A 16,368-nucleotide genomic window follows, 5' to 3' on the forward strand; every position below is an offset into this window, starting at 1 on the left:
GGCCAAGGCAGAGGCAGGGGTGATGAGGTCAGCAGGGGAAGGCAGTTGGGGGCCATCAGGCTGGCAGGGGAGTGGTTAGGCAGCGTGGAGCGGTTAGGCAGCAATCAGGAGTCAGCGGTCCTGGATTGCAAGAGGGATGTCCGTCTGCCGGTTTAGGCCCCATCCCCTAATCCAGCCGTCGGACATCCCCCAAAGGGTCCCAGATTGGAGAGGGTGCAGTCCGGGCTGAGGTCCATCCCCTTCCCCCTTGCATGAATTTCATGCACCAGGCCTCTAGTGTAAATATGACAGGTCAGATTTTTTTAAATATCAATACCTGTTTAGTTACTCTCTCTAATTTTGGCTTCTGCTCCTCAACTTCTTTACTTAGTTGAAGTGAATAAGCCTGCTTCTCTGATAATTTTTCTTTGCCATTATGTGTTAAATGTTCTATAATTTCTAAAGTATTTTCCATGCTCTGCAGAAAATAAATCATTAAAATACTTATTAATTAGAATCAAAAGTAACAACTTGCTATTTGTCAAATATTCACTTAATCTTAATTCATTTACTTTTGTATATAACATACATTCTGCTGGTAAATAACACATATAATGGCTTTATAACTAACTTTTGTATGTAATTCTACTGGAAAGTATTTTTATGGTACTTGGAAAGTAATTTAGTAACTATTGAAAACATGCATGCAATTTTCAGAAATTCACAATTCATCTATTCCTTCAACTTTATTAGCAAAAAAAAATGAATTGTATGTAGAACCTGCTTACCAAACACATTGTTTTTCAGTAATGTGCTTTAGCACTTCTGTGTACTAGATTATTTTTATCTTTTGAATTTTTGTTTTATAAAACAATCTTTAAGGAATTAAATGAAAATAAGAGTACATTAAATAAAAGATAGAGGAATAGATCATAATTAACTAGCAATGAATGATTCATCAACTAACAAGTGATGATTCAGAGTCCTTCCTGTGTTTAACACTGGGATTTTAGCTATTTTAATTCTTTTAATCACATTTTCCTCATTTTAATGAGACATCTCATCTATTTTTCTAAAAAAAAATTATGGGGTAAGAAAATAGACATAATATTAGTTTATTTCTACTAAGGCTTATTACTAAAGCCTGTAGAATTACCTGGATGTCTTCCTGTAGCTCTCTGATTTGTCTTTGTTTGTATCTGTATTTTTCATCAGCAGCTCTTTTCTGTTCTTCCAGTTGGAGTTTTAGTCCATACTCATCACCTAAGATTTAGGGAATTTGTAGTTAAATTTTTAACATATTCTGTAGAAATCAATCTTAAAATCTTATATATATTAAATTTCTAACATTTCTTCTTATGAAAGGATGTCTACTTGTTGAAAAATAATATGAGCATATGTAGCAGCCACTCTTGTTTAGTCAACACAGGGCAGCTAATGTGCTATTTTCTGTGGATTTGAAATTAATCCCCTAGAGAAGTGATATGCTGTATCATTAGAACTAATAATGGAAATAACACTTTAGCACTTATTTTCAAAGGAGGTGGTTTTTCTGACAATCAAACGTGGTACATTTTTGTTTGCCATTGCTCAGTGTTCCTGCTTTTAAAAACAACTATACAGTTTTCATTGCATATATTCATTAAAATGTTAACTCCTACATACTAGATGGTGTCACTTTCTTAAAAGATTGTTTGAAATTGTTGTTACAACTGTTTAGCACTTGTAAGGTGTTTTCTAGAGCATAGATTTCTTTTTCAGCTTTGTTGATCTTAGCATCCAAACTGTCACCTTCCTTTTGAAGTTCTTCTTTTTCTTGAGCAGCCTGTAAAAATACAGAATAAATGATTAAATAAAAGTATTTCTCATGGGGGAGGATGTCTGTTTTCAGGGCAAAACATAGTTAACTCACAATAATACCCATTTGCCTTGAGGTCCATATAAAGTACCATTTATTTCTTTCATTTGATTTACAGAAGATCAAATCCTCAAGGCCTACAAAATATAGCACATAGGATACAAAACAGTAATAGAAACACAGTAACTAACCAAAGCTTACATTAAACTCTCCAACAAAAATTACCAAAAAGTCAAGCAGGTATAAACTTCACTGAGAAGGGAAACAGAGTTAACTAGAAGGAGGTTTCAAAGTAGATATTAAATAGAATATATTTCTGGCCTGAAAGAAACTTAGGAACACTTTCTCCTTTTATATCATATAGAGGAGTAAAAAGGAGGCGAGACAGGGCACACCCAGAAAAGTAAATGCTTGTCATTTCCAAGCCAGTTGTAAGTTATATGTGTTAATAGAAATAGTATTTCAACATTTTTGAGCAGTTAGTAATGTTAAAATTAGAGAAAGCACTCACTTTAGTAGCACAAACTAAATTTGAAACAATATAGAGGTTAGCACGGCACCTACGCCAAGAATGGTATACAAATTTGTGAAGTGTTCCGTATTTTCAAAAGGAAAAAATACTGCATGATTCCACTTACATGAAGTACCTAGAGTAGTCAAATTCATGGGAACTTAAAGTGGAATGGTGAATGCCAGGGTTTGGGGTAGGGAGTCATGGGGAGTTACTATTATGTGTACAGTATCAGTTTTAGAGTGTGAAAACAGTTCTGGAGATTGGTAGTGGTGTTAATTGCACAACAATGTGAATATAATACCACTGTACACTTAAAATTATTAAATGGCAAATTTTATGTATTTTACCACCTTTTAATTATTTTAATTAGAGAAAGATAATTGTGATAAATGTGGGTAGAGAAAATGAAGTTTACTAATTGCTGAAAACTATAAATTCCTCAGTGAATGGACATATTCAGTGAATTTTTCCATTGTACCTCTGTTACGGCCAGGCTCTAGAGCTATACCCTATCAATTCCAAAAGAACTGCTCCAGGTAAGGGTTACTAGGGTGTGTGTGTGTGTGTGTGTGTGTGTGTGTGTATGTATGTATGTATGTGTGTGTGTGTGTGTGTGTATATATAGATATAGATATAGATATAGATATTTAAAAGTACTCAAACCCATTCTTAGTCAAAAATTTTTAATTTACTCAATCCCTAGGTGTGTATATTTAAACCAGAAGATTGTCATTGGAAAAAAATGTTTGGTAATGTTTCAATTTTTAATGTTTTCTCTGGTATTTGTTTTATCATGCTACCAAAATATGTATAAACTACATATTAGTACATAATAAAATAGTTCATAATAAAAAATAGTAGCAAATAGCACATAGTCAAAAAACTTAGCAAAAAAATAAAGTTTTTAGATAAATTATATCTAATTCCTTTAAGTTAAGTCTAGAATTGGCAATGATTCATTCAAAATACAGTGTAGTGGAAGACCTAGGACAAATCAAAACAGCTAGAATTTAGTTGCAGATGTCCTAGTGAGCTGAATAACATTAAATAATTCTCTGAGTTCAGTTTATTTGTCAAATGAAGGGGTTGAATTTGTTCATTTATACAGGTTTCTGATTTAATTCCACATATACCTTAAACTTCTAAAACTCTGATCCTATTTGCCTCTAAATCAGAGCTTATATAATGTATACCTTTTATCCTGGATTAGAAAAGCTGATGTTTGGAAGAAATTTTTATTTATGCATTTATGTCAACATTTTTAAACATTTTCCTAGTAATTTTACTGGACAGAGTCATTAAATTGTCAGAATTGAACTGCCTTACAAAGGCTAAGAGGAACTGAAATATGAGATTTGAAAGATACTAGTCCTTCATTGGTTACTGATCATACTTTTCACTCTGGCTCTTAAGAGTCAGATACTATAAGGTGCCAGGGTGGGTAAAAGTAAAAGTAAAATCATTTGTGCCCCATAGACAAGAACCTACTGCAGGACCAAAAATAAGGGCAGTGGATTGAATTGTTTCCCCCAAAACAGATTTGAAGTCCTAACCTCCAGTACTTCAAAATGTGACCTTATTTGGAAATAGGGTCTTTGCAAATGTAGTCAAGTTACCATGAGGTCATAAAGGTGGGCCCTAATTCATAGGATTGGTGTCCTTATAAAAATGGGATATTTGGACACAGATACAGACATTCCCAGGGAAGACTGAAGAGAGAGCACCATGTGAAAATGAAGACAGAGATCATGGTGATGCTTCCAAAAGCCAAGGAACACCAAAGATTGCCAGCAGACATGTAAATATTCTCCCTCAGCCTTCAGAAGTTACCAACCATATTGGCATCTTCATCTCAGACTTCAGCCGCAGAACTGTGAGACAATAAAAACTGCCTTTGTCGTACTTGTTATAGCAACTCTAGCAAACTAATACAAGGGGTCAGCAAACTGCATATACTGGGTGAGACCGTACATATTTTAGGCTTTATGGACCATTTCATCTCTGTCAAAATTACTTGTACTTAATACACTGCTATTGTAGTTTGAATGCAGCCATAGACAAAGACTGTAATTGAATGAGGTGATGTATTATGTGTACCACACAAATGTTGGGCAGCATTTGGCTCAGAGCCATGGGTACCCCTGCAATACACCATGCAGGACACGGAATAGTGGTAAGCATTGTGACCAAATTCCTCTTCATCAGTGCTATAAACATATGTGTATGTGCCCATCAGGAAAGATCAACCTGGGGAGAATGTAAAGGATATAAGGAAGGGAAAGAATCTTGATTTGACTAAATCAATATTCCTATGCCTACCACATTCCAAAACAAAAGTGACAGTTCTAATTGGCAAGTTTTAAGTTTTTTACAGTGGTGAACGGCTAAAGTGTTTTCAAAGAGTTAAAAAATTCTCAAATATAAAATGAACATGTCAAAGATTTTATTCAATTCATTAATGAAAGAACCCGTAGGATGTTAGACAAGTTCAAAGGGAGAAGTGGAACAGCTTTAATATACACAAATGCTGAAATAAATTTGCCTATAGATATGAAACTATACCTTTTAGGGCAACAAAATGTACTGCTTGGGTTATCTTTCCTGTAGAGTTTAATCAGTTGTATTTCTACTAGCCAAAATTCATTTGCATTGTGGATAACTATCAGTTTCTACAAGTTAACATCTATCCCTACAGAGTTATAAAGTAGATTAGTCAATAGAAATCTGTCAAAGGTGTACCTTCCTACAGAATCAAGTAACCCTGGAGGGCCCGCTAGAAAATGCCAAGTCTGGTGTCACCATGCAGTGGCATCACTGCACACCTACAGACTGCTTTTCCCATTTCAGGCCATTGATAGTTTTTCTCAACGTAAGACACATTGAGTATAGTTATAAAGAAATGTTTCATTTTTACACATCCAGTACATGTCAAGTGTTATGCATAAGACATGTCAGGATGCTACACAATGCAAAATGGGAATACGTGGTAAGCTGTGGATCCTGGAGAAGGTGAAGTGTGGCATCAGGAAATTAAGAGTGTAGGATAGCCTTGATTCATTTAACACTGGCATTCATCACCTTTACTGTGAACAAAAGGAATACTCCCCTCATAAAAATGTGCCTATTTTCCTGAGAACCCTTACGCCCTCAGAAGATGGCTGCCTATGACCAGGCCAGCAGGGGGTGGCAGTTGGGGGTGACCAGGCCGGTGGGGGGGGGGGGACAGTTATGGGCAACCAGGTTGGCAGAGGGGGGCAGTTGGGGGTGGCCAGGCTGGCAGGCAGGCAGCTGAGCGATTAGGAGCCAGCAGTCCAGGATTGTGAGAGGGATGTCCGACTGCCGGTTTAGGCCTAATCCTGGGGATGGGGGCTAAACCGGCAGTCGGACATCCCCCAAGGGGTCCCGGATTGGAGAGGATGCAGGCTGGGCCTAGAGGATTCCCCCCACACACACACACCCCCATGCACAAATTTCATGCACGGGGCCTCTAGTTCATCATAACAGCAATAACAATGGTGATAGCTAACATTTAGTGAGGATTCATTTTGTTCTAGGCACTGTCTTAAGGGCTTTATATATATTTTCTATCTCATAACAAAAGTAACAATATTATCCTTATATTTTGCAATTGAGGAGACTAAAGCCCCAAGTGGTTAACTTATTCAAGGTCACCTACCTAGTCAGTGACAGAACCAAGACAGGGACAAAGACACTAACACCAGTGCTTTTAGGTACCTCATCACAGCTTGGTAAAGAAACTTAGCTGGGATTGCAACATCTAACTGCTTCCCAACACTTAACAAACTAGAGCCTACCCCTCACCCCTTGGAAACTCAAAACTTGAGAAAAGGTAAATCCTGTTAATATTGGGCAGAACCCTGAGGTACTATAGACAGATGAGTTATTAAAAGGATTTGAGAACTGGGACTCATTTCTCATATTGGTTTGGCAGGATTTTCTGAGGCAAAGTGGCAGAATGTCACAGCGTATGTGTTAGAGGCAGCTTCAAAGGACTACAGAAAGAAATTTGGAAGATTATAAGTCAAAAGCAGGGCCCATCCACTAGGGCCCATCTCTAAAGATGTGAATTGGGAGATCTGCCTACTCCTATCCATGTATAAGACAGGAAGAATGAGTTAAAGTTACAATTTCATTCCTCTTTTGTGGTGTTTTGAATAATTTCCTGAACTTTTCTGGAAAGGAAATCACACCTGTGCAAGGTATTTTTTACATGGAAAGATGAACATACTAGTGTTCAGGAAGGAAATTACATCCAATCCCTAATTCTGAATTTCCTATTATGGGTTACTAGACAAAGATAACCAGGAGATAGTAGACAACTCTTAAACATCAGAAAGAACAGCAGATTCACCTGTTCATTTGTCCCCCACCTCTTACTCTCTGGATCTCTGCTATACCAGGACTGCAATGGTAAATTGGGGTGTAAGATTTCAGAAGTGGTGTAACTCCAGGCGATGGTAAGGTCTAGAGTAGTGATAGTAGGTTTTAGGGTAAAAAATTATGAATTTTGAATAAATGAGGGGAAATGACAGGATGCAAAGATGCCAAAAAAAAAAAAATGTCAAAGAGTATTCTAGGCCTCTCTTTGACCTCATGGACTGGAGGAGTATAAAACTAATAGAGTTTCAATACTTCAATTAGCAACTAATGATTTATGGCCCTAATTAAGTGCAATGGTTCCTAGACTGCTATGAAATTTGAAATGTCATGGGAAAAAATGCCATTTTGGTTATTAACAAAGAAAGGATACTTCTTTCTATCACAACTGTAAATCAATCACAATTACCTTTATTACATAATAGGCCTGTGTTTTCTCCTCTTCTCCTTCAGGAGGCAGCATAACAACAGTAAGAATTTCATATCTATTCTTCAGCTTATCAATTTTACTTAGCCGCTCATGAAACTCAGCACTAATATGGAAAGAAAAGAAAAATTAAACACTGGAAAACAAATACTATTTTTAAAAGAACTATATTGTTCTCATGGAAGACAGTTGTATTTGTATTACTACTGTACTCAGATTAAATGTTCTCACTTTTCAATTTTATAATTCAGTGTGAAGGGTCTCAGATTTTACCCTATTTGAAAGATAACAAGTGCCACAGTTTCGTGGATGGTGGCAGAAGACACAGTTTCTTGGGTCAGAGAGAGAGCACTTGGTCACTCATGGCATGAGCTTGTATTTACATTGCTTCCCCTTGCTCCCAAGGTGCCATGCAGATGAGAAGGGGCTCAAATAAATGCTGCACACACAGTAGATGTATATTACAGCTGAGGAACCTCAGCTTAGGTAACCTAAAGACTTTATAGTAGGAAATAAGCAAACAGGCCTAACCTTTGCTCCAGAGGGAGATACTACCTCTAGATTCTGAAACTGTTCACTATCCAAATGTCTTTTATAGTCTAATGTAAATCAAAACCACAATAGTATATCTCCTCAACCCATTAGGAAGCCTACTGCCAAAGAAACAAATGAACAAAACACAGTATTGGCAAGGATGTGAAGAAATTGGAACGTCTAGGCTCTGCTGTCGGACTGTAAAATGGTGCAACCACTATGGAAAACAAAAAATTAAAAATAGAACTACCATGTGATCCAGCACACTAGTGTTCACAGTAGCATTATTCACAATAGGTAGAAGCCACCCAAATGTTCACAGACAGACGAATGGATAAACAAAGGTGATATACTGTATACATACAATGGAATGTTATTCAGCCTTAAGAAGGAAATTCTGTCATATGTTACATGAATGAACCTTGAGGACATTATGCTAAGTGAAATAAGCCAGTACAAAAAAAGACAAATGTTGTATGGTATCACTGCCTGAGGTATCTAAAGTAGTTAAATTCATACAGACAGGAAGAATGATGATTACCAATGGCTGGGTGGAGGGGAGGGATAAATGGGGAGTTAATGCTAATGGACATAGTTTCAGCTTTACAAGATGAAAAAGTTCTGAAGATGTGTTGCACAATGATGTGAATATACTTCACATTACTGAGCTGTGTGTTGAAATATGGTTAAGATGCTAAGTTTTATGTTATGTGTTTTTTACCAAAAAAAATTTTTTAAGATAGTCTAGGACAGTTAGTGATCCTCCTGACAAAGCTTGCAGAAATATGAGAAATCATGGTTTAGATTCCTAAATCTGCTGGTTAAATTTTTTCCTTTTATTCTTGTAAATTTATATTTTATGAACTGTTTTTAACTTACTTTATAATAATACTGATAACATTAATATATGCATGGAGGGAGACATATTTGCCTACTACAGCCACATTAAAGTGGCCATCCAACCATGCTGAGAGGAAACCCGCAGTTTTCCTACTCCTAAAGAAAATAGAGAGAAACAAAGATGGCGGCATAGGTAAACAACTGAACTTGTTGCCTCGCACAACCACTTCAAAACTACAACTAAAAGACAAAATGGAAATAATCCAGAACCACAAGAACGCTGGCTAAGTGGAAATTCTACAACTAGAAGGGAAGAGAAAAGCACACTGAGACTCAGAGGAGCTGCGGAAGAAACCCATACTAGATCATTTTACTAATCACCATAATTATTAATTAAACATTTTAAAGTAAATATAACAGAAAGCTTAGGACTATGAGACATTTATGGAAAGTTAACAGCATGAATAAAAAGAACAAAATGTGCAATGACAGAACAGACACTAGAAGAAACAAAGATAATGCATAGGCTAGAAGAAAACTTTCAGATTAGTGTCCTCTAAAAGATGAGAGGATATTGCATCCAAAAATACCCATAAAACAAGAATGGGCTTCCATGAAAAGAAAGGACCAATGAAGGGACAAAAGTTCTTGCAAGTAATTTCCCCTTTTCAATTTTACTTCTTTATTTTTTAATTATAGTTTATCTAAAATGTTAGTTTCAGCCTTGGCTGGTATGGCTCAGTTGGTTGGGCATCGTCCCATGCACCAAAAGGTTGCTAGTTTGATTCCCAGGCAAGATCACATGCACAGACTGAGGGCTTGATCCCCAGTAGGGAGTGTGCAGGAGGCAGGTGATAAATGTATTCTCATCTCGCATCAATGTTTCTCCTACACCCTTTCTATCTAAAAATCAATAAACTATTCATACACACACACACACACACACACACACACACACACACACACATACTACTGGCCTGGTGCATGGATTTGTGCATATTGAAAGGAAATTAGAATTCCTGGGGTGGCACAGCAGCTCAAATGGCTGTGGAGTGAGCAGGAAAAGAAAAAAAAACTCACGCTTTGGTCTTCTGGCTACGCGCGGTGCTGGCTCTGGTGCAGGGACTAATGCAGGCAGTCTCTGGTGGTGGCTGAGAGGGGCGGGACTGGGCTAGATGGCCAGACATGCCCTGAAGCCAACCTCCTGCAGTCCCTCCCTGGCTGGTGGCACCTGGGGCAGCGCCACAGCTGGAAGAGAGTCTTTGGAGTGAGTGGGGTCCCTCAGCCTGGCCTGAGGAGATTAGGCCAAACCGGCTCTCTGACATCCCTTGAGGGGTCCTGGAGTGCAAGAGAACACTCTGCAAAGTTGCTGTTGTATAGGGTGTGGAACACAAATGCAAGTGTGCAGTAAACCAGATTCATTTCCAGGAACAACGTAACCCATGGCCAAAGGTGAAATTGAGCTCCCTCCTCTCTGGTTCAGAGTGCATCACCCGAGAACTGTAGCTGCCAAGTCACTGCAGCTCAGCAGCTCCTGTGTTGAGCATCTGCCCCCTAGTGGTCAGTGCACGTCATAGGTACTGGCTGGGCAATTGGATGGTCACTTAGCCTTTTATATATATGGGTGTGTGTGTGTGTGTGTGTGTGTGTGTGTGTGTGTTTTGCAGGTGTACATATGTAACTAGTGAAGAAAAAGAATGAATTAGAGATATGAAGAAAGAGAGGCAGGAAACAAGGAGGAGACAGAAAAGGGGATAGGAAGAGAGAATGTAAATATCTAAAGTAGAATAGAAATAATAGAAAATTTAACATGAGAGAAAAGTTAAGAAATCTGGAAGTAAAGACATATCTAAGAAGACCAACATCCACTAAAAATGAGCAACAAATGGGTAGAAGAGAGTATGATGTGAGAAAAAATAAAGAAGTAATAGAAAGGTATTTTCCTGACTTGAAGAAAGACTTCAATGAATTAACTGAAAGAGTTAACAAAGGGTCAAACAAGAAAAATGAAAAAACACCCGGACACATACAGGAAAATTCTAAAGCCCCAAGGTAAAAAGATTGTTCTAAGCTCCCAGAAAGAAAACAAAAACCAAGTTTCCTACAAAATAAAACAAATTAACCTGAAATCAGACCTCTCATAAACAGCACTATATATAGACGAATGTAAAACAATGCTCTCAAAGTTCAACTAATTAAAATATGGGATAGAATAAATATATTTTAATTGTGAAAAGGACTCAAAATTTCAGAAAACATCAAAGAAAAAGATTCAGAACATACTCCAGAGAAATGAAATGGAAATCCAAGAAAATAAGAAAACAAAGGATACGTGAAAAAATATTGAACCCCAAAACAAAGTAAAACATAGCTAGAATGAAATTACTGCTGGCAATTGGCTGAAGGGTTCAAAGAAGTTATAAGAAAGTAGTTCTTTTAAAAGTAGAGACATAATATTAAAAACAATAAATAACAACTGGGTATAATAATCAGTGATTTCAATAATACATGAAAGATGGATACAAGAGATGCAGCAATAAAACATACTAAGAGTCTTAACCTCTTTTGGGAAGGGAAAAATAATAAAATCAAATTCATCTTCAGTATTTATAGAAAATAGGAATATTAAAGTTTCTTCTGAGTTTAAGAATAACCAACAAAATAATTAAACAATGGAAGAGAAGAAAAGAGAAAAATAAAATTCAGTAAAACCAATGAAAGGAACAAACCAGAAGGACAAAAAGAAATACCTACCATATGATCCAGATATTCCACTTCTAGGTATTTACCCAAGAAAAAAGAAAGCATATGTTCATACCAAGAAAACATATGTTCATAGCAGTTTTATCTGTAGTAGCCAAAAACTGGAAACAATTCAAATGTTTACCAACGGGAAAATGTACAAATTGGAGTAGATGCATACAGTGGAATATTATTACTAGGCAATAAAGAGCCAGGGTGTCTGCCTGCCTCCTGTTTTTGTACACTTCATGAACAAACAATGGCTTTTACATTTTTAAATGCAAAATGGTTTAAAAAATCAAAAGAAAATTTATATTCTATGAAAATTCTATGAAATTCAAATTCCAGTATCCATAAAGTTTTATTGGAACACAGCCATCCATGCTCATTTATTCACATGTTGTCTATGGCTGCATTTACTCTATAATGTCAGAATTAAGTTGTGCAACAGAGACCATATGGTCTGCAAAACCTATAATATTTAGTATCTATCCCTTAGGTAATAAAGATGCAGCTAAAGTAATACCTAAGGGAATTGTTTTAGCTTTCAAATTTGAAAATTAATTAGCTAATCATCTATCTGAAAAAGTTCAAAAAATGAAGTCAAAATAAGCCCATAAAAATGAAAGGAAGAATAATAAATGTGAGTAGCAATTAATAAAATAAAAAATGAATTCCCAATAGTAAAAATCAGCAAGATTTGATTATTTTCAAAGAGCAATAAATGTCATTACTTGCAAGATAAATCACAAATAATTCAAATCAGGAATGAAATACTAGAAACACTGCAGCTATGAAACAAATAACAAAATATTGTGAACAACTTTATGGCAATAACTTTGAAAATTAGAGGAAATGGAAAAACTTTCCTAGGGAAATATATAATTTACCAACATTGACTCAAGAAGAGGTACAAAATCTACACTGTCCTATGAGCAACAAATGAATTAAACCAGCAGTTGAAAATCCTCCTCACAAAGCTCCCGCTCTTCGATGGCTTTCTCAGTGAGGTCTTTGAAAATTCCTACTAGTACTCTTTTACAAACGTATCCAAAGTACAGAAAAATAAAAAACACGCAAAAATAATTTTATAGAAGTAGACTTAACTTTAATAGCCTGATAATTTGACAAGGGCCAAAGAAAAAGAATGAGCATAGATGAAAAACTGTATAAAAATATTACCCCCCAAAAAAAACTAGATGTATAGAAAATACAATATGTGATAGACAAGTTGAGTTTATTCCAGAAATGTAAAGTTGTTTAACTTTGAAAAAGCAATCAATATATTTAATTATATTAACAGACTGAAGAAGCTACATATAAACAAATGCCGAAAAACCATATAATAAAATTCAACATACACTCCAAATTAAAAAAAAAAAATTAAAACAATCTCTTAGCAAAGAAAGAAAATATATGGGAATGCCCTTAATATTATAAAGAGTATCTCAAAAAACACTGCAGTAAACTTCATACTCAATGATAAAACAATGAAAACTTTCCCTTTGAGGTCAGGCACAAGACGAGGGTACCTGCAACCACCACTGCTGTTCAGCAATGAACTGGAAGTTAGATAACAAGGACAAGAAAACAAGAAAAAGAAAAGTAATAAAGATTGAAAAGGAGGCAAAAAAAAAAAAACCCAAAAAAACAAAAAAACTTATTTGCAAATGATGTAAGTGCAATAAATAGAAAATACAACCTAGATCAATTATTAGAATTAATAATAAGAGTTTAATCAAGGTTGCTGGATACTTAATATACAGAAATCAATTGTATTTTTATGTACCAGCAACAAACCAGAAATGAAATGTTTTGAAGGAGATAACACTGAGAGTAACATTAAAAAAATAACATGTAACCAGGAATAAATCTTATAAAAGATATGCAAAATCTTTAGGGAAAATTTACTTCAATAAACAGTTATTAGCTATCCATAAGGGAAAACATGTTAAGAAACCCTTACCACAAACCATACAAAAAAATCAATTCCAAGGGAATTAATTATCTTAATGTAAAAAGGAGAATCTAAAGAATGAGGAGTTAGCACTAGCTTGTTTGCCTCAGTGGATAGAGTGTTGGCCTACAGACCCAAGGGTCCAGGTTCGATTCTGGTCAAGGGCATGTACTTTGGTTGCAGGCTCCTCCCTAGCATGAGCCCTGGTTGCCTTGTGCAGGAGGCAACCAATCAATGTGTTTCTCTAACATTGATGTTTCTCTCTCTGTCTTTCCCTCTCTCTTTCACTCTCCTTAAAAATCATTGGAAAATTATCCTCAGGTGAGAATTAACAAAAAAAAAAAGAAGAAAGGGGAGGGGGGTGGGTAATGAGGAGTTAGCCAAAGGAAAGAAAGATGAAAAAGCATAGATTTATGGCTAACATATGTCCCATATATTATATTAAAAGGCTTTTCAAATGAATATGAAAGAGATGGACACCCAGAGTGGGAGAGGGAGCAGTAGGTTCTTTATTGTTTACAAAATTCATTAGCAGGATGTGAAAATTCTAATTGTTACCTTATGGTTTGCCTTTCTTGATCCACATATCTTATTTGTGATGCAAGCATAGTTTTGTGAACCTTAATTTCTTCAGTTCGTTCTTCCATAGTTGTTTGTAATTGCTGTTTTCTTTTTTCCAGAGAAAGAACTTCTTCTGCTTTACTGTGAAGCATTTCACGAGCACGTTTAGCTTCAAGTTTTAAAAGATTGTCTTCAATCATTAAATCCTATCGTAGTCAAATATTGAAAAATTATTTTTATACCCAAACAAAAATACTTTTCTTTATTACTGCTACAAAAGTCAAACTTGAAAACAACTTTTTTTTTCTAATTTGGCCATTGACCAAGTTGTTAACTAAGGTTAAATTTAGATAGCTCTGAGTCATGACTCTGGTTTTCCTTTGCTTTTTTTTTTTTTTCTTTTCCTTTTTCTTTCTTTCCTTTTCACTTAAAAAAAATTATAGCCATTCCAAGTCTTTTACTATAATTCAATCGTAAATTTAAGTTTTATTAAAGAAAAAAAGGAAGAAATTATTCGTAAAATTGAAACTGAAAATATATAAAGCTCTATGGGTGAGCATTTTTATTTTCTAAACTAAATCTCATAAAATGGTATGTAAATAAATTTTTATTTTAAAATGATTCCATCATGAGTAGAGTCCTGATAAAAAAGTATACAGATAATTTTCAGAATAGAAAGCCCAGAAACAAACACTCCAGAATATAAGATTTTTACTATTTCAAATATATAGTTTTTTACTGGAGAAAAGATTATATCACTACATTTCATATGTACCAAAAATAAACTCCAGATGAGTAAAAAACAAAAACAAACAAACAAAACAAAACTTAATGCAAGAGATAAAAGCAATGCAGCTATTAGAAATAGCAAGCATTCATTTGATTTTTATATGACAAAGAAGTTTCTAAACATAACATTTACACAAGGAAAAGCACTTAACTGTTTGATGTTTTAACAGCTTTCATGTCAAAAAACTAAATAAAAATTTAAAGACAAATGGAAAAAATATTGGCACTATTTATGGCAGAATTAATATTTTTACATATGAAGATCTTTTGCAAAGCAATTAAAGAATGTAAACCTCCTAATGGAAATATGGGCCAAGAACATAAACCAGAAAGTAAAAAGTAAAAATTATGGAACATCCTATATAATAAAGCCCTAATATGCAAATTGACTGAATGGCAGAACGACCGGTCGCTGTGATGCGCACTGACCACCAGGAGCAGACACTCAACGCAGGAGCTGCCCCCGGTGGTCAGTGTGCTCCCACAGGGGGAGTGCCTCTCAGCCAGAAGCCAGGCTCATGGCTGGCAAGCACAGTGGCAGTGACATGAGCCTCTCCTGCCTCCGTGGCAGTGCTAAGGAGCAGTGAGCCGAGCGGTAAAGAGCAGCGAACAGGCGCACAGTAAGGAGCAAGGGGTCCCAGACTGCAAGAAGGATCCCAGACTGCGAGAGGGTGCAGGCTGGGCTGAGGGACCCCCCCTCTCAGTGCACAAATTTTGTGCACTGGGCCTCTAGTTGTATATTTTTTTAAAAAGTGTTTTAAACATTTTTGTTTCAACACTAGGGGCCCAGTGCATGAATTCATGCACCTTGAAAGGAACTGTGGGCCGCGAGGCTGCAGTGGGCACAGAGGCGGGTCTCAGCCCATCCTCTGCTCCCCGGCCTGGCCCCTCTCGCTGCAGCCCCCAGCCCCCTGTCTGCTGGCAGCCCTTCTCCTGCCACTGCCACTCCTATGCATTGATGTTGCCAGCTCCGCTTACAGAACAAATAGGGCTGGCACCACCAGTAGATGCAAGTGGGGCAGTGCCATCAGCGGTCTGAGCAGCAGCTGCTGCCCAATCACCCCTCAGGAGCAGGAAGAGGTGGAGAAGTCCTCAGGGGCGATTGGGGCCAGCAGTCGCCACTTCTACCCGCTGATGGTGCCGAGCGATCAGGGCAGGCCCCAGTCACCAGCAGCAGGTGTGAGCAGCAGCTCTGGCACTGGCAGCGGGTGCGAGCGGGGCTGGCACTGGCAGCAGGTGTGAGTACCAGGCAGGACCACAGTGCATGGGAGCAAAGAATTTTCATTAACCACCAGAAGCTGGCCCTGATGACAGCGACTGAAGTCCACCTTGGTCTGGAACCCTCGCTCACCTGCTCCCACCATCTGCTGCGACCAACACCTACCATGTTCTATGCGCACCCCCTGGTGGTCAGTGCACATCATAGCGACCAGTTGTTCGGTTGTCCTGCCATTCGGTCTATTTGCATATTAGCCTTTTATTATATAGGATATTTTAAATTTTATGTTTAAACATAAAATGTTTCAAAAAGTCACCAAGTTTAAAAGTGCAGACTAAAAGCAATGAGATACCATGTTTGACCATCAAATTGACAATACTTTTATCAACTATAAGATCCAGCTTTGATGGTGTTAAGTAAAATAGGATGTTTACACATTGCTACTGGGAATATTAATTGAACCCTCTAGAAGACAATTGGACTTAAACATAGTTTTAAGACACTGAAAATATTCATTCTTTTTCAACCTTAATTATACAGGTGGAGATTT

The 16,368-nt window shown here is 36.7% G+C and overlaps 1 protein-coding gene and 1 non-coding gene across 2 annotated transcripts in view; one reads left to right on the top strand and one right to left on the bottom strand.

Moving 5' to 3' along the window:
- The window catches only part of CCDC39 (coiled-coil domain containing 39), a 48,889-nt gene that overhangs the window by 2,578 nt on the left and 29,943 nt on the right, over positions 1–16,368 (bottom strand). Inside the window, exons 13-17 of the mRNA XM_008142344.3 lie at positions 13,808–14,016; positions 7,159–7,282; positions 1,645–1,804; positions 1,136–1,242; positions 317–457 (exon numbers count right to left, since the gene is read on the bottom strand). Coding sequence (XP_008140566.2) covers positions 317–457; positions 1,136–1,242; positions 1,645–1,804; positions 7,159–7,282; positions 13,808–14,016 — 741 coding nt within the window. The remainder of the gene's footprint in view (positions 1–316; positions 458–1,135; positions 1,243–1,644; positions 1,805–7,158; positions 7,283–13,807; positions 14,017–16,368) is intronic.
- LOC114231837 (U6 spliceosomal RNA) lies at positions 2,341–2,443 on the top strand. The gene has a single exon (XR_003617828.1). It is a non-coding gene; the product is annotated as a U6 spliceosomal RNA (small nuclear RNA).

The sequence above is a fragment of the Eptesicus fuscus genome, chromosome 3 (genome assembly GCF_027574615.1).
Source record: "Eptesicus fuscus isolate TK198812 chromosome 3, DD_ASM_mEF_20220401, whole genome shotgun sequence".
NCBI lineage: Eukaryota > Metazoa > Chordata > Mammalia > Chiroptera > Vespertilionidae > Eptesicus > Eptesicus fuscus.